This window comes from Crotalus tigris, unplaced genomic scaffold (genome assembly GCF_016545835.1).
Source record: "Crotalus tigris isolate CLP2741 ecotype Arizona unplaced genomic scaffold, ASM1654583v1 scf7180000017622.5263843, whole genome shotgun sequence".
Classification (NCBI taxonomy): domain Eukaryota; kingdom Metazoa; phylum Chordata; class Lepidosauria; order Squamata; family Viperidae; genus Crotalus; species Crotalus tigris.
Genome location: NW_024096517.1, coordinates 5081893 through 5099406, shown reverse-complemented (window position 1 = coordinate 5099406; position 17514 = coordinate 5081893). Strand labels below are relative to the sequence as shown.

Below are 17514 nucleotides of genomic sequence, written 5' to 3'. Positions count from 1 at the left end.
CGATGCTGCAAAGGCCGTTTAAGTGTGAAAAATGGTCCTAAGTTGCTTTTTTGGGGGAGGGGGTTGTAACTTTGAATGGTCACTGAATGAACTGCAGCAAGTCAAGGACTAGCTGTGGTGATAACTTTATAATAGGTGCAGGAACCTGCAGCTATTCTAGAACAGGCATTCTAGTATTAGAATACTCTAGAAATATTCTAGAATTATGGAACCAGGAAATTCTGTAGGAACATGTTGACACAGAAAACCTTAACGTCTTTCAAGAATCCCCTGCATGAAAAATAAATTATCCTCTCTTAACTGTAGCTAAGTTTTCCTCAGTCCTCCAAAAAGGCAGCTCATGCTAAATTTCAACCTATTTCACATCTAGGAAGCATCGAACAGCAAAATGGATGTAGCTTTGTATTTTATGGAGGCACAAACACATCATCATCACTGCTGATATATAAAAAAAACCTCAAGTATTTCTGTTCTTGTATCCTAAAAAAAAAAAAAAACCAACCCACAGTATTTATCCTGCAACTTGTTTATGCAATATAGGATCCAATCTGAGTCGGTCACTGGAACCAGAGGTTTTTTAATTGAGCTTTTGGACTAGTGCTGGAGCCCATCTTTGGGGAATGTCTCTCTAGCTGAGTGTGTGTTGTTCTGTGTTTGGTATTTTAGAGTGCCTGTTGTAAGTGGCTTTTTAGATGTTGATTGGGGTGTGTTGATGGCTGGCTTTTAAGTCGTCGGCTGTCATTTGCTTGTGCTGCCCAGCCCTCGCTTTCTGAGTACTTGATAGGCTGGTGGTAAATCAGCACACCTGCTGACTGAGGAGGGTCTGTTTCCCTGGCTTCAGTCACATTACTGGCTGTTTTTGGGCCTGCTCGTCCAACAATCTTAGTAGCTGCAAAACTGAATGTCTACGCATTGATCAGAGTGATCTTCTTGGTACCTCTCTTTGATGGCTCCATCGTAGGCTTCAGAGTGTCAGACTCAATTAATTTTAAGATAGTTTCTTGCTAGAGCTGCAGAATGTTCTACTTCTCAAGTCCTCTTGCTGTCGGAGGAGTTCTTTCACCTCAGGCGAAAAGAAGATGTGCAGATTTTTAGCGACGCGCTTGGCTTTCGAGTTACTTCCAGCCAATTTTGTGTTGTTATCGTATTCTCTTTGTAACTAAAATTCTGACAGACTCGTCAGAAGCGTTCAAGTTCTCAGATTTTTTTTTTTTTTTACCCTTGCCTTCTCCAAATCGGTTAAACAAAATGATGAGATCGAGCCTGGCATATCTATCTATCCATTAACGTGCCCTAGAAACAGGCTATTTTTGAAGTACCTTGGCAATTTGTTCCAGTCAAAAGCACCAGGAGCAATTAGCTGAACTGTGAAGTCGGTAAAGTGTGAACCCGTGTTCACTTTTAACTGACACAGTTATTGTTGCTTGTACATTTTAAAACACACTTCTAGCATCGTAACAGCCTGCTTCTGTCACTTGTTGGGTTGCTAAGAATGGGATCCAACACTAAAGGATCATTTCAGCCATATTAAAAGATCAGTGCCAAGTCATGAGTCTATGCCTCTCTTCTACTGAAAAATTAATTATCCCTTTAGAGTTAGCCTGAAAAGCAAAATTTTATTCAGACTTGGATTGTCCAAATGAGCAATGAAATATTCAGACAAGATATAGAAGCAAAATTATGTTGGGCATACATCCTGGCCCAGATTGACTATTTAACTAGGATTAAGGTGTATTGATAGAGAATTCTTAACACAATCCCATGTGTGAGGAACACTGTATAAAGCTGACCCATGGAAGCCTCTTCCTTGATTGATCACCAATGCCTTTGGAAGAAATAGCATATTGTCAACTTGGAAGAAATAAAGCAGAATACATAGCTAGCCATAAGTCACTAAACAGGAAAGTTCAGATAAAAACACAACATTTAATCCAGGGAGACGCCTGAGCAATCATCCCTGACCAAAAAAAACCCTACAAGATAAATGCTAAAAAGATTCCTCTACTGCTTTGTGTTTTATAAATATGTGCACAGGGTCTTCGTGGCCAGTATTTCTCGGTATGTCAGATAAACCAGATTTCCTTGATAAGTATTCAATTCTGGCACATTTTCTATTTTACAACAACTCTATTGTTACTGACTTTTAGTTGGGGAAAAGGCAATCACCTGGCAACAATAGATGTGATTAGTAAGGTGAAGATCCAGATTTCAATTTTGGCATCTCCAGGCAACACTGAGAAAGAAATAAATGGGGGGACATATTATTTAGAAAGAAAAGTTGGAGAGCTGAAGGGATAAGATAGAAGGGCCATCCAGGAAGTAATGGGTGATTACCTGGAACGTAAACCAAGTATTCCATTCAGGTAGTCCTTGACTAACAACCGCTTACAAGCGATTGTTGGAGCTTACAATGGCACTGAAAAAAGTGACTTACAACCAATCCTCAGCCTTACAACTCTGACAGCATCCCATAGTCACATGGGCAAATTCGGGCGCATGCCAACTGCCATGTATTTACGATATTTGCAGCATCCCAGGGTCACGTGACCACCATCTGCAACCTTCCCAGCTGGCTGCTGATAAGCAAAGTCAAATGGGGGAAGCTCAGCTCCTTAACGACCATGTGGTTCACTTAACAACTGCAGGGATTCACTTCATGGCAAAAAAGGTCATAAAATCAGGCGTGACTCACTTAACAAATGCCTTGCTTAGCAATGGAAATTCTAGTCCCAACTATGGCCGTACGTCAAAGATGTTCGGTAAATTCTGAAGGCTCCACGTGTTTCAATAGAACACCAATGGCAGCTTTGAATACCTTGGGAGCTTCCTTCCGATAAGCAGATGGATACTTCATCATTCCTGTCATTATCCTCTCCTATATCCGTCAGGGGGTCGTCTCCTGGAATGGGTACCGATTTATCACTGGAATCAGAATGACTCGAAAAGACGGCAGGGCCACCACGAGGAGGAGGGACTTCGATGCCCATCAAACGGTACTTTCGTCTCCTATTTCCGATCCAAGTCTTGAGCAAGGAAACAGATACGGGGGGAAAAATTTAGACGCTATCCCTGATCCCGAAGCTGAAATACTAAGAAAGCCACAATCACAACAACCATCATTCAAGAAGAAACACACTCAAATTACTGAAGTTGCTTTGGAGATATGCGGACGGCAATTCCATGTAAAGATTTAGGATTCAAGAGAAGCTTAATGGAATTTCAACGTATGTTCTCATTCCTTCTCTTTCAATTTTATCACCTCTAATCCAATTAGCTTTGGATGAAAAGCTGTTTACTTATTGATTATAAATGAATGGATGTCTGAAATGTATCGTACTGAAGTATTAGAATTAGAGGCACCTTAATGGCAATTACAAGATTTGGCTACGAAAAGGAAAGAACTACAGAGAAAATACGTTTAGAACAAATTGGAGGGCAAGGGCTGCCCTAATTATATCTGATTTCCCACTTAAAAGCACCTGTGAGATGTGCACAGGATTATGTACTCTAAAAACTGGTCTTGATGCAGTATTAGATAGAGAAGCCCCCCCCCAGAAAGATATAGGACGTTCAGAATTCTGAATATTCAATAAACGTTTGGGGAGGTTATACACCATTTAACGACTGTTTCAAAAAAAGGCTGTAAAAATTCAAGACCAATCACACGGTGACTTGCTTAACAATTGGGACAACTTATGACCATAATTCTGGGCTCAATTATAGTTGTAAACTGAGGAGTAGCTGTATTCTCATGAATGCTCAGCCTTTCTTTACCTCATCACTTGAGCACAACGTATATCGGGCTCAAAAAATTAGGACCACTCATGTCGATTGCAGCATAAATGATTTATTGAAGCTTATGCAGAAGAATTTGGTCAACTAACGGTCAGCACTAAATTGGGGCCAGATGAGTGGGACTGGACTTGGCTTGTTTGTGGCAACACATGGCCTCTAAGCTGATGACACATTTTACTCCACCTCCCAGCTCTGACTGCTCGTCTCCTACACGTGCAACGTATTCTATTCTCAAGGCCTCAGGTATTCAAGTAGAGTTTGTCAAGTTTACACATTGGGAAGATGAATGAGATAATATACTTGGAGCTCCATACATGCAAAGCATAGCTCCTGCCTTTCCCTCTTTTTGGTGTGTGTGTGTGTGTGTGTGTGTGTGTGTGTGTGATACGAAGAACTGAAAACAACTGTTACTCCTTTTCAGTTCTCATTTTTTAAAAAAAAAACCTGATATAAATCTCAATACAACATGTTAGATGTATCAGACATCTAACATATAGTATCTACCAATAAATGTCTCACCTAAGGCACGATATCTATAAATAGACAGGAAACAGAGCACTTCCTAATGTAACCATGCAATAACACATGCAATCTATTTCGGTCTAACTCTTGCAATTCAGAAAAAAAGAAGAGAGAGAAAACTTTCATCGGGGCTATTTTTGGCTTCTACATACGTAAGGTTCTTACCCTTACTATTTCACAGTCAACGTTTAATTCTGCAGCAACGGCTTCAATTTTCTCTCTGCAAACTGATCCAAGGCTGGTCATACCTTTATCCCAATACTTCTTCAGTGTGGCTAAATCTCGATCGCTGAATTGTGTACGGTCCTGCAACTGTAAAACAAGCACATAATCTTTCCCCCCACCTCAATGGAGAGTGCAAAAAAACAGTCAAGGACAGACAGTGAAAATGAAGGTCTTCTCAACCGGAATGGGAAAACTTGCTGCTGCAGCAAATTTGCCACAGGATACCTCATTGTGGGACAATTCAACAATTCAATTATTTAAAATAATTAAAAAAAAATTAATTGTTATTATTAATAATAATCTTTATTGATTAGTTCTTGGGCCATACCAAAGTGCAAAGTTCCAACAACAAATCATTACCAAGTCTGATAAAAGCAATTTAAAATAAAATTTGATAAAATAAGTTTAAAATGGAACTAAAGTAATATATGACTTAAGATGAAATTGGAGTAAAATTGTTATTCGCATTTAATTGTGTCCCTTCTTTAGCATCCTTTCTTTATTGATTCTATTGGATTATTTCTTCGATATTAGTGTAACTCTTGTCCTGCACTGAGTTGTCCATGGCAAGCTGGTCATGGTGAGTTGTCATAGACCCCTTCTCAACATCAAGCTTAGTCACTTGTACCAAATTAAAATGGCTGCAGTTAGCTGCAGATTTTACAATTTTCCTTTGCCCAGTTGTTTGGGAAACGTACAAGGACATGGGTGCGCACGCACAAATATGCAAAGATTACTAAATACAGCTTAATAAAAGCCCAGAAACTTGCAAAAACAACATAGCAATGTTCCAGAAAGATGCCAAAGTCAAATTATTATTATTTTTTAAACCACAGTCAATGATCAACAAGGTAACAAAAGAAAAACCCAGAAAGAATAATATATTGAATACAATATACCGTATTTTCCGGCGTATAAGACAACTTTCTAAAGCGTGGAAATCGGCGCCAAAGTCGGGGGTTGTCTTATACGCTGAGTTGTCTTATACGCCGGAAATTATGGTAGTTTCCGGCATATAAGATGACTTTCTAGGCATGGAAATCGGCACCAAAGTCAGAGGTCGTCTTATACGCCGAGTCGCCTTATACGCCGGAAAATACAGTATATATATATAGTTCAGGCTCCGTTATGGACTACTGGCAGTTTAGGATCAACCATTGAACCTGATAGGCAATAAATGATACGTAAATAATTTCTGTAATTCACAACAGATAAATTAAATGTAGTCCAACAACCTGAATAGCTTAACAAAAGATTCAGGCAATTATTATGTCAGTGCCTACATAACTAATCTGATATTTTAAAAAGGAGAATATAAGGTCTTGGGACAGAAAAAGCTTCATATTTCGCTTCTGAGCTTTCCAGAAGATCTGGCCAAACTTTGTTCAAAACGCAAAGATTACTTGAATTTTCGATCTTTACACTAGGATTCTTAGAACATTAAAACACTACACTCCCCCATGCTATCTCCTAACAACGAAAAATAAAAAATTGGCTTGATTCGCATTAATATTTTGATTGTATTAATGAGAAGTGGATGGATTAGTGTGTGCCATAATCCAATTCAATCTTATACAAAATTATGTGAGAGAAAAGCTCACTCCTTTATTATTGGACATCTATATTTATTAAGGATCCATTTATATACCATGGCTTAAAGTGTTAAGAAACTTTACTCAGGATGACTTTTCAGTATGAGTCATTTAAAAATGGCACCTAAGATTATTCTGGTCAGCAAACCGACTTGTGAGTACTTTGTTATCCTAACAGAACTGGAGACAATGACAAATTACTTTATTTCATTTGCAAAACTTCATTTGAATTTCCTTGTGCAAATGAAGATTATATGAAAGTCTAGAAATTGGTGCCATTTGTTAGATCACAGCTTCTGCAAACAGGTTTTAATATGGCCTTGAAAGCATTTTTAATTGCACAGATTCAGGCTATTTAACATCAACACAAATTAATAGTAAGATAGTTAACCAACAACACTAAAGAGGAATCTGTACAAAACAATTTTTTTTTAGGATATGTTTAGAGTTATTGCAGACCCAAAAGTTCACAGCCTTCCTTTTCTACTTTGCTTTGCCTTTGTGCCCCATAGCTGTGATTTCATTTGCTTGAAATTAAACGAGAAAAAAAGAAAGAAAGAAAGACAAAACTATTTGGAAGCAGACAGAATTTAACTTGAGACTAATAAGTTAAATGGGACTATAAATTGGGACTATGGAGTTTTTACTTTGATAGCCCACAATTGAAACTGTCTTCATTATTCTTGGGATCAGAAAGGCTCATCTTTAAAAAGATTTATTTTGTTTTCCAGGAAGATTGCCACGTTGTTTTAATCCTTGCTAGGTTTTCCAGTGGCTTTTAAAAATACCATTTCATTAGTACAATTATTTTCCAGCAGTTTTTATTATTGTGAGGCTGTCACTGAAACACAACAATGAAAGCTGTTGATTGATATAATTAATATTAAGCTGACTTGTAACAGTTAACGGACAGGATTTTGAATAACAGAGTATATTACAGTGATGGCGAATCTTTTAGAGGCTGAGTGCCCAAACTGCAACCCAAAACTCATTTATGTATTGTTGGGTGCCGGGTGGGTGTGGCCCATTGAGTGGGTGTGGCCCATTGGGTGGGCCTGGTTGCAGTGGTAATAGCAGACTGGGTGGAACTAAAAAGTTCAATCAATCAATTCCAACTTTGTAAGATCTTTTTTTTTTCCCACAAGAAATTGATTGATTGATCCTTTTTTTTTTTGCACACAGCAGCGGAAGCCTAAAGCGAAAAGGTTTTATAAAAGGTTTTATAAAAAGGCCTAGGACTGGGGCGATGGCGCGCGTGCCCACAGAGAGGGCTCTGCCTGCCACCTCTGGCACGCCTACCATAGGTTCGCCACCACTGGAGTATAATAACTTTAACTGACTACTGCCTGCATTGATAACAATCCCCCAAAATTTACAGGGCTGCAAAATAAAAACAACTCGAATCAGAATTATGACGTGCGACGATTCTTGGAAAAATAACGAATACTTCTCATTGTTGGCTAAAATTTATTATACCCTACTCAGAGCTGTCTAGTGTATACTGTAAATATATGCAATAAATAAACACAAAATCTAAAGCTGAAAGTTGGTCCAGTAAGATTAACTTACTGCTCGTTTCCTGGAGCATCCAGTAATCCAAGGCACAGTTAGGTTTCCTGAAATCTGTGGAAAATAAAAAATTACCACAAAGGTACATTTGCATGCTGCATAGATAGATAATCATCTGAACAACAGATTTAAGGGTAACTAGCTGTGTTGGAATGCATTTTTTTTTAGATGAACATAAAGCATTCTTCTCTTTCTAAGAAACCTGATTTAGAGAGAATAAACCAGTGGTTCCCAACTTTTTGCTCACCACGGACCTCCTTTTAAGTAACTTTTGTGGCCACAGACCATGAACACGGGCCCCGAGACTTAAGATTTAAATCATAATATTTATTCAAGCCTTCAGAGACCTCTGCTGAAGACTGATATCACAGCCCCCAGAGGTTCGTGGACCTTAGGTTGAGAACCCCCAGAATAAATAATCATTTACTAAATCTCAAATATATTGAATGGTTCTGAATTCTTGTAAATTCAGCTAAGGTTTTTTTTTTTAAAAAAAATATCTTCCATTGATTTAAATCTTTCTCTAACTAGAATATGAATCAAGATGTACTCTCGGCTTCATATGGTTCTGAAGATGTTTCCAGAATGATCATATCCAAATTCAGGTATCATCAGAATTATAATACAGGAATAATGTATCAAAATGCCAGGGACATAAGAGGAAATCGAGCACATATAAAGAAATGAAAAAAGAGGGGGAAAAATAGAAAACTGTTCTTGTTTCCTGGGAGCAGAAAACAAGGTAGCAGTTCCCTTTACAGTCGCTCATTAGCTGGAGTTCTTGATTTACATTTTTTTAAAAAAAATGTAGGTTGACACTATTTCCTAAGCCTCGGAACTTAGGAAGAAAAGCCAATTACCTGGTAATTATTTTGGTTCTGAGATAGCCTTAGTTGATTGGATGCTGCAAAATGAGAAGAAAGGTTACTTCTGGATGGGTAAGAACTGCTATAGAGGGTACTGGAGGCGCTGTGCAACGAAGTCCGTGGAGGCAAGCGGTAGTCTCTATTACGATACAAGATATTGTCGTGCAAATTCCTCGCGTTCAGCACGTGCGAATTGCAACTCACGTTCCTGCCCGACCCAGAAAAAACAGATCCCGGATTCTCGACGCGGAGGGACGTGCCGCTTAACCGAGAGTAGTTTTGTATCTGGGCGCCCATAGAGGCCAATTCTTCCTCTCTGGCGTATTCGTCGTCCACATCCCCGGTTTCCATCGCGATAGAGAGACAACTGCCTTCTCCGGAAGACGACACGCTCTTCTCTCTGCTTCCTCCCAGTGACTGATCGGTAACAGCCAAAGAAAAAACCTCGCGGATTTCCAAATTGTGAGTGCTGCAGGAAGGATCTCGAATGTTGGATCTCTGTCCAGATGGAACGGAGGAAGCGAGGATGGGGTGCTCCGGCTTCTGCAACCGTTGGCACCCCACCGGGTCCATCTTGTACGGCCGGTGGCACAAAACGGGCTTTTGAGGTAACACTAATTCGGCGGTCTGAACCGACGACCCGCCATAGCTTTTCTTAGTGTGATTATAAATAGAATTTCCTGAATTCAGCACGCTGGTTTGCCTGGAAAGGATGATGGTTTTCTCGCCCAGGAAAAGCGAAGCATTTTTACAATGGGGAGCTTGGCGGGTCACCGCGATGTGCTGCCGCTGGAATTCGGGATCGCTCTTCCCGGCTGACCTGGAAAGGGAATTTTTATGCATATCGCTCATCAAGGAGTTAGTCTGTTTCGTGGAAACCAGTCTGCCAGATGAAGTCGCCGGGTTATAGATGCCGGTAACTATGACATCGTTGTTGGCGGACGTCCACGAGGACTGCTGGCTCTGGGAACGGGCTATGCTGACCACATTCTGAACGGCCACTTCTGGAGGCATTGTCAATGTGCTGGTGGCCGTGGCTGATGGGCTTCCCCCAGAATCCACGGTGTTCTTACTGCTCATCTTTCTTCTTTTGTTTCCAACCCACGTCTGCAAACAAAAAGGGATTTGTAAGTGAAGAGGATGTGTAATTTTCCACCAGCATTCGAAACGGCCTTTCACGGTTCAACTATAATTCTCAACTAGGTAGTTTTCCAGGCCTCGACTATAATTTTCAGCTAGCTTTCGAGGTGGCTTTGCACGCCTCACCTATAATTCTAAGGTAGGTAGCTTTCCAGGCCTCAACTATAATTTTCAGCTAGACTTCAAGGTAGCATTTTTATCTTGAAGTCAAAAAGCTTTTACTCCCTTACATCTGCAAACTGAAACTTTGTTTAAAATTCTGAGAAAATAATAAACGTTGACGCTTTCAATACCTGACTGATCTTATATGGGAATGAAAGACGGTGATGTAATTAAGGATGTAAAGCAGTTCGGTATAATGGCTAAGGCACCAACCAGAAATTGGGAGATTGGGAGTTGTAGTCCTGCTTTAAAGCATGAAGCCCACAGGTGACCATGAGCCAGCCACTTTCTCTCAGCCCTAGGAAGAAGGCAATGGCATGCCACACTTCTGAAATCCTGCCAAGGAAATTTCAGAGACTTATCCAGACTCCAATTACCAGGAGTCAATATTGACTCAACACTACTTAATGCACAATACTATTACTAGGAACCTACCCATTTGAGAAGTTACAATATCCAGGATTGCTTCACATATTTAATTTTATATTAAATACTATAATTAATTTGAGAAACTAGGAAAAAAAAATCTTTACCAAGACACTGATGGCACTAACGTCCTTAAATTTTAATGGTTTTATATTTAGAAATGTCACTCAAGCTCTGTTTTATGATTCCTTTATGTAAAATATGTTTTTAAAATGCAGGTCCTTGCTAAAAATCTAACAAGTGTATAAACATCAGCGGCGATGATCAGCATGATATAGTTGATGAAAATGCCATTTATTATTTCAATACTACTGTAAACTATATATAATACAAATCAGCTCAGTTAATGATTAGATAGCAGTTTCATATTTCTTCTACCATAAGGAAACAGAGATTTATTAACTGAATAAAACATTTATTTTGCACATCAAGTTTAAGGAACATGTTACCCCTAACTCTTTCCTCAGAAATTCTCTTTTTTTGTATGCCAGCAGTCCTCAACCTTTGCAGCCCAACCGGGGGGGGGGGGGAGAGGGAACTGGGCCACGCAAGAATGGAGGCTGGACTGTGTGCACACACAGCCTGACTTGTGCAAGTGATGGGACAACATGGATCCCAACTTGTGCAAGCAGTGGGCTGGCGTGCATGCACATGCCATTTGTGCAAATTGACCTATGCACACATGCTGGCCAGCCACTTGTGCGGTCCAGTTCTGAATAGGCCACAGCCTTGTAGTGGGCTGCATCCCAGGGATTGAGGACCCTTGTTGTATAGCACAGGATGTTCATGATAAGTGTTTTTTTTTACACTGCTGCAAATATTTCAAGGAGGATCCATTATGCAAAAGCATTTTTAGCCACAACGTAAGTTTCAAAGATAAAACCGAAAAAGAGTAATGAAAAACATGGGGCCCTCATTTCCCACACCTAGCAAACACAGGAAAGGAGCCTTAATAGGTACCGTATCAAACTGTGTATGTATGATTAATAAGGAATAACTACGTGCTGCAGAAAGAAGACACATCCATGACTGTGAATGAGAAGCGACTGAGAGTCCTATTAAGTATACAGAGGGGTTCTGAAGGTACAAAGGAAAAACCCACCAAGTCAAATCAAATAAAACGTTATTATCCTCACATAGACCAGTGGGGGGGGGGGAATTGGAAAGAGGAAAGAGACAGAGGAGGAAGACCTGCTTCTCAAAACAACAAGAAGTCACGTGGTTCGGTTTCTGATGGAAATCAATTCTGATTTCTCAGCCTTTCTTTTGCCCAAAAGCGTCACCACAAAGGGGACAAGTTCTAGCCCAGGGATGGCGAACCTTTAAGAGACCGAGTGCCCAAACTGCAACCCAAAACCCACTTATGCATCGTCAAGTGCCGGGTGGGTGTGGCCCATTGGCTGGGTGTGGCCAATCGGGTGGGCAGTGGCCCATTGGGTGGGTGTGGCCCAATGGGTGGGCATGGCTGTGGTGATAATGGAAGACTGGGTGGGACTAAAAAGTTCAATCAATCAATTCCAACTTTGCGAGATCTTTTTTTCCCCGCGAGACGTTGAAATTGACTGAACTTTTTTTTTTTTTTTTGCACATGGCAGCGGAGGCCTAAAGCGAAAATATTTTATAAAACCCAGCTGAAGGCCTAGGACTGGGGCAACAGACGGCACGCATGCCCACAGAGAGGGCGCTGAGTGCCGCCTCTGGCACCCATGCCATAGGTTCGCTACCACTGTTCTAGCTGTTGAATGGAGTCACAACAATACTGCTCTACCAGCCCACACCTGTCATTTAAAGAAAAGGTGATCCCCTATTCTTGACCTAAAGGATCCTAAGCCCACAAGAAACAAACCAAGAAAACAATACATAACAGTACTGTCTAAGCAACTGACCATCAAGCATTTATAATTGCTCTTCACAGGCTACACAGAACAGAAAGAGGAAAATCTGTTAACTCAAGGGTCAAATAACTTGTGAGAACTGTAACATTCTTCTGCCAAATATATATATGACCAAAAAGAAAAAGAAAAAAAGCAAAGCACAAGGGGGATCCCAATCTTATCAAATATCCTGCCTTTGCTCATAACATTTTAATGGAGATGTACATGAAATTTTCCCCATTGTTTTTTATCTCCGGTTCTTATTAACAAACCACAGATTAAAACAGAGGGAAGGAGTGGGATAATTACACGTTCTCTTTTTTTATTATATAGTTTGGAGGTAATTCTATCCAGAAATACTTTTATTTTTCTCGATCGTGGATTTTCGCATGACACTTCACTACCACACCAACCTTTTTCCAAGATATTTGGTCCCCCCTTGCACAAGTAAGTGATAACAAATGAAATCTGCAATTCACTGAGTATGCCAAACTGTATTCTGGCCATAATATCAAACTTTTAGGTATTTTAACCAAGCATAATTTAGGCTATACTCCCATCAATCTGTTGCTCTTCAGATTGAGACCAGACAGCTTTGTTGCTACTTAGAAAAAAATGCCATTTCAGTATACAAACTCTTATCTAAATCAGATCGAGTACTGCAAAGAAGAGACTGGATAACCATTTGTCTGAAATTATACAGGGTTTCCTGCCTGAGCAGAGGGTTGGACTAGAAGACCTCCAAGGTCCCTCCCAGATTCTATTCTATTCTATTCTATTCTATTCTATTCTATTCTATTCTATTCTATTCTATTCTATTCTATTCTATTCTATTCCTATTCTATTCCGCTACATTCTTCTCCCTGACCTTAAAAAAAAGAAACAGACAAGTTTTGTGACAAAGAATACTCTCTGAAAACAAATGCCATACCCCAGATGGTAATGCTTGCCAACTCAATTTCATCTACTTTATTTATTTATTTATCAAATTTGTATAGCTGCCCATCTGACCAAAAGCGACTCTGGATGGCCTACAACAATTTAGTAACGTAACAAATCTAGAAGCAACAGATGTAAAAATACACACATCCACATTAAAAATAAATAAATAAATGTATAAATAAAAACAAACCCTGGGCAGACAGAGGAGAAGAATGGCCACCTCAACAATGGAGCCAGCTAAGTACGTATCTGGTTCTTGTGGAGTGTCTAGGTTAATAACATAACCAGGTCTGGAGGGACATCCGTGATGTCAAAAGGAATGAAGCTAATCTAATTTTGGGGAGAAGCATGTTGCACAAGGCCACACTTGGAATCCTGCATCCAATTTTGGTCACCACGATGTAAAAAAAGATGTTGAGACTCTAAAAAGAATGCAGAGAAGAGCAACCAAGATGATCGGGGGACTGGAGGCTAAAACATATAAGGAACGGTTGCTGGAATTGGCTATGTCTAGTTTAATGAAGAGAAGGACGAGGGGGGACATGATGGCTGTCTTCCAATATCTCAGGGGCTGCCACAAAGAGGGAGTCAAGCTGTTCTCCAAAGCACCAGAAGGCAGGACAAGAAACAACAGATGGAAATGAATCAAGGAGAGAAGCAACTAGAACTAAGGAGAAACTTCCTGACAGTTAGAACAATTAACCAGTGGAACAACCTGCCTCCAGAAGCAGTGAATGCTCCAGCACTGGAAGTTTTTAAGAAGAGACTGGACAGCCATTTGTCTGAAATGGTGTAGGGTTTCCTGCCTGAGCAAGGGATTGGACTAGATGACCTCCAAGGTACTTTCCAACATTTTTATTATTGTTATTATTGTGGTGGTGGGATCCAAGGCAGAGAAGGCATGTCTCCTAGGGTCCACCAAATGTAGGTTCCTAGCTGATGGTAGCATGTCTTCTCTGCCAGATCTAATGGGATGGGAGGATGTAACTGGAGATAGGCAGTCCCTCAGATAGCCCACTCCCATGCCATGAAGGGCATCGAAGGTTAAATTGGAACTAGAAGCAAACTGGCAGCCAACGCAGCTCGTGGAATAGAGGTGTCACACGAGGTGTTTTGTCTTAACACTGTTAAAATAACTAAGCTTAAATCATAGCATTTAACTAGGCTTGGCGTACACAATTGCTTTTATGAGCGAGGGATTTCTCACTCATTTCGCAAAGGCAAACAACTTTTTGCCACCAAGCAACCATTCAGCTGGAAACCAGTAGATGTGTTACGAAGCCAATTATAACAATCCGACTTGCCTAATGCAAGTTTTTTTTTCTTTTTACAAATGCAATTTGCTGTATGAATGCTTTAAACCAGCGGCTCTCAACCTGTGGGTCGCGACCACATTTGGGGTCGAACGACCATTTCACGGGGGTCGCCAAACAACGCGATCCGCCATTTTTTCGTCAGCCGGCGCAGGGGGCGCCGCCACGCATGTGCGCCCGCATGGGGTGGCGCATGGGGCGGCACCGCGCATGCGCGCCATGCAGGGGGCACCACCGTGCATGCGCACCACAGGGGGCGGCACCGTGCATGCGCACCATGCAGGGGGCGCCGCCGCGCATGCGTGCCGGGCAGGGGGCGGCACCACGCATGCACACCATGCAGGGGCACCACCGTGCATGCGCACCACGCAGGGGGCGCCGCCGCACATGCATGCCGGGCAGGGGCGGCACCGCGCATGCGCGCCGCGCAGGGGGCGCCACCGCGCATGCGTGCCACGCAGGGGCGCCGCCGCGCATGCGCGCCACCTGCTTATGACCAGGGTCGCCGTATAAAAAGGTTGAGAACCACTGCTTTAAACTTAACAGTTGCACACCCGCGATAATGTAAGCGTTCCTTCCTTCCCAAATTCTAATACACAGCAAGGGTGGTGTGGGGGCTCTTGTGTGTTTTATATACCAACTGCTTTAAATAAAGAAAGAAACGAAGAAACAAACAAAGCAAACTAGAAATTTAACAGCCAAGGTCGAAAAGGCAGATAAATAAATAAATAAATAAATAAATAAATATGCTCTTCTTAAATTTTAATCATTTTGTATGATATACTTTTTCATCAACCTTTTTATCATTTTGTAATAGGCAACAGTGAGATGGGCAGCATAGAAGTTTAATAAAGTTAATAAATAAAGTAGAACTCAGGTTTTCAAGCAAAGTTTCTAAACACGGGTTCTACTGAAGCATAAAGCTACTGATTTTTTTTAAAACGGCTCCATGCCCTGTAGATAAGGTAAGCAAACACCTGTGTCTGTTAAGACTGTTATGTAAATTTGAGCATGGAAACTTCAGTACTTACCCTGACTACACTGAAGTCCAGCTTAGTTTCTTGGGCACACTGTAATATGAGTTGAAAGCAATTTTTACTCTGATTTGTCATTCCATTTTCATAGTAACGCTGCAATATCCTCTGTTGTTCTGCAGTAAATACAGAACGCAGATTCATCTAAAAATAAAAGAAGATACTCTGAAAATAGGAATAATTTAATACTTACAGGGTATTTTTTTTTAAAAAAAAAGAACAAGCTCCCATTTATCTAAAGAAATAGAAAAAAACTACAGCAGACTGACTCTAATTTATTCTTGTTCCCCCTGTGAATATTCTTAAATATATAGTTTACAAACACACTCAAACAAAATGAAGCAGTAGCTATTCACGTCCAGGAATTAGTGTAGCTCCACACAAACAAAACTCTGATGCTATTGAAATAATTAAAAGGTTTGTTTGCAAAAGAAAAATGGGCTCAAAGAAACCAACCAACCAACAAGAAAATGGACACTTGGGTGAAGTTGCAGATAGACAGAGAGATCTTGGTTCTCTATTGATCCCAGAGACACAATCGACAAGGAAAAGTGAAACCTAATGCAGTTTTTCCTGACCTGAATCTCTTTCATTGCCCCTCAAGAATGCTAAGCAGGCTGAGACTCATGTGATTTGTAGTCTCAGATCTTTGGAAAGTTGCAGAGATGACCGATATGCAATCACTGAACTCAAAGCTCTTGTTGGTTGCTCTTGACTTAAACCAGTTCCCTTAGTGACCGTTCAAAGTTACAACGGCACTGAAAAATGATGTATGACCGTTACGGCATCCCCAGGGTCAACTGATCAAAATGTAGAAGCTTGACAACTGACTCGTATTTATGACGGTTGCAGTGTCCTTCCGAGGTTGGTAAAATGGGGACCCAGATTGTTGGGGGTAAAACGCTGACATTGTAAACCTCTTAGAGTGGGCTGTAACGCACTGTGGAGTAGTATAGAAGTCTAAGTGCTATTGCTCTATAACAGCCATAGTGGCACAATGGTTAGAATTCAGTATTACAGGCTAACTCTGCCCACAGCTAGCAGTTCAACCCTGATGGAGCCCAAGGTTGACTCACCCTTCCTTCCATCCTTCCGAGGTCGGTAAAATGAGGACCCAGATTGTTGGGGACAATATGCTGGCTCTGTAAACTGCTTAGAGAGGGCTGTAAAGCACTGTGAAGTGGTATCTAAGTCTCAGTGCTATTGGTAAGTGGGAAGGGAAGGGAGAAAGGAAGGGCTATAGTGGTGCAGTGGTTAGAATGCAGTATTGCAGGCTAACTGCTCACCGCCAGGAGTTCGATTCTGACCAGCTCAAGGTTGACTCAGCCGTCCATCCTTCCAAGGTCAGTAAAATGAGGACCCAGATTGTTGGGGACAATATGCTGGCTCTGTAAACTGCTTAGAGAGGGCTGTAAAGCACCGTGAAGCAGTATATAAGTCTAAGCACTATTAACATTGTTATATTAATGCCAAACATACGTTATGTTGTATCAGATTCTTTCAAGCAAACATATTTTTCTTAACATAGTTGCTGATTTTAGCTAAGACGTACTCTGATTTTGTGGGACATTCAAAGGACGTAGGCTGCACCACCAGCGTAGTGTGGCCCCAGGAAAAATATGGACACTGCTTAAGCTGTTGCTTCTCCTGTTTTCTGCCCCTGTTGTGTGCTCACTCCCTTAAGAACAGAGGTGAGCAAGATGCTAATCCATATCTAAGTTGAAAGCTCTTTTGACAACTTTGCGTCAATATACTGAGATTATTAATCAGGTTCTCAAAGGCACTTATGGATTCCGTTCTTTTAAACAGAGAGACATCAAGCCGGATTGAAAAGTCAATAGCTGAAATAAAGCAAACACTAATGAAAACGACTTCCGATAGAAGTCGGTGAACAAAGAAATGGTAAAAAATCAATGCTGAAAACACGTGTGATGAAGCCATTTCAAGATGGCTAGTTAGCTGTTATTTCTGGCATGCATGCTATAATTCACCACAGCAGACATTAACTCACAAATTACACTGAGACTATTGTTTTTACGCTGCGTGATAATAGC

General features: G+C 40.9%; 1 protein-coding gene across 5 annotated transcripts in view; it reads right to left on the bottom strand.

Annotated features, from left to right (window-relative positions):
• Window positions 1-17514, bottom strand: part of HDX (highly divergent homeobox) — a 30993-nt gene that overhangs the window by 7876 nt on the left and 5603 nt on the right. Inside the window, exons 2-8 of one of the 5 annotated variants that reach the window (XR_005555245.1) lie at window positions 15458-15604; window positions 8564-9676; window positions 7704-7757; window positions 4483-4629; window positions 2816-3023; window positions 2167-2233; window positions 938-1056 (exon numbers count right to left, since the gene is read on the bottom strand). Coding sequence is in view for 3 of the 5 variants with exons in the window: in XM_039331885.1 (XP_039187819.1) it covers window positions 1060-1063; window positions 2167-2233; window positions 2816-3023; window positions 4483-4629; window positions 7704-7757; window positions 8564-9676; window positions 15458-15604 (1740 nt within the window). In the remaining 2 variants the exon portion in view is untranslated. Of the gene's footprint in view, window positions 1-937; window positions 1064-2166; window positions 2234-2815; window positions 3024-4482; window positions 4630-7703; window positions 7758-8563; window positions 9677-15457; window positions 15605-17514 lie in introns of those variants that run through there. The other 4 variants (XM_039331885.1, XR_005555250.1, XM_039331867.1 and 1 more) reach the window with 4 other exon arrangements.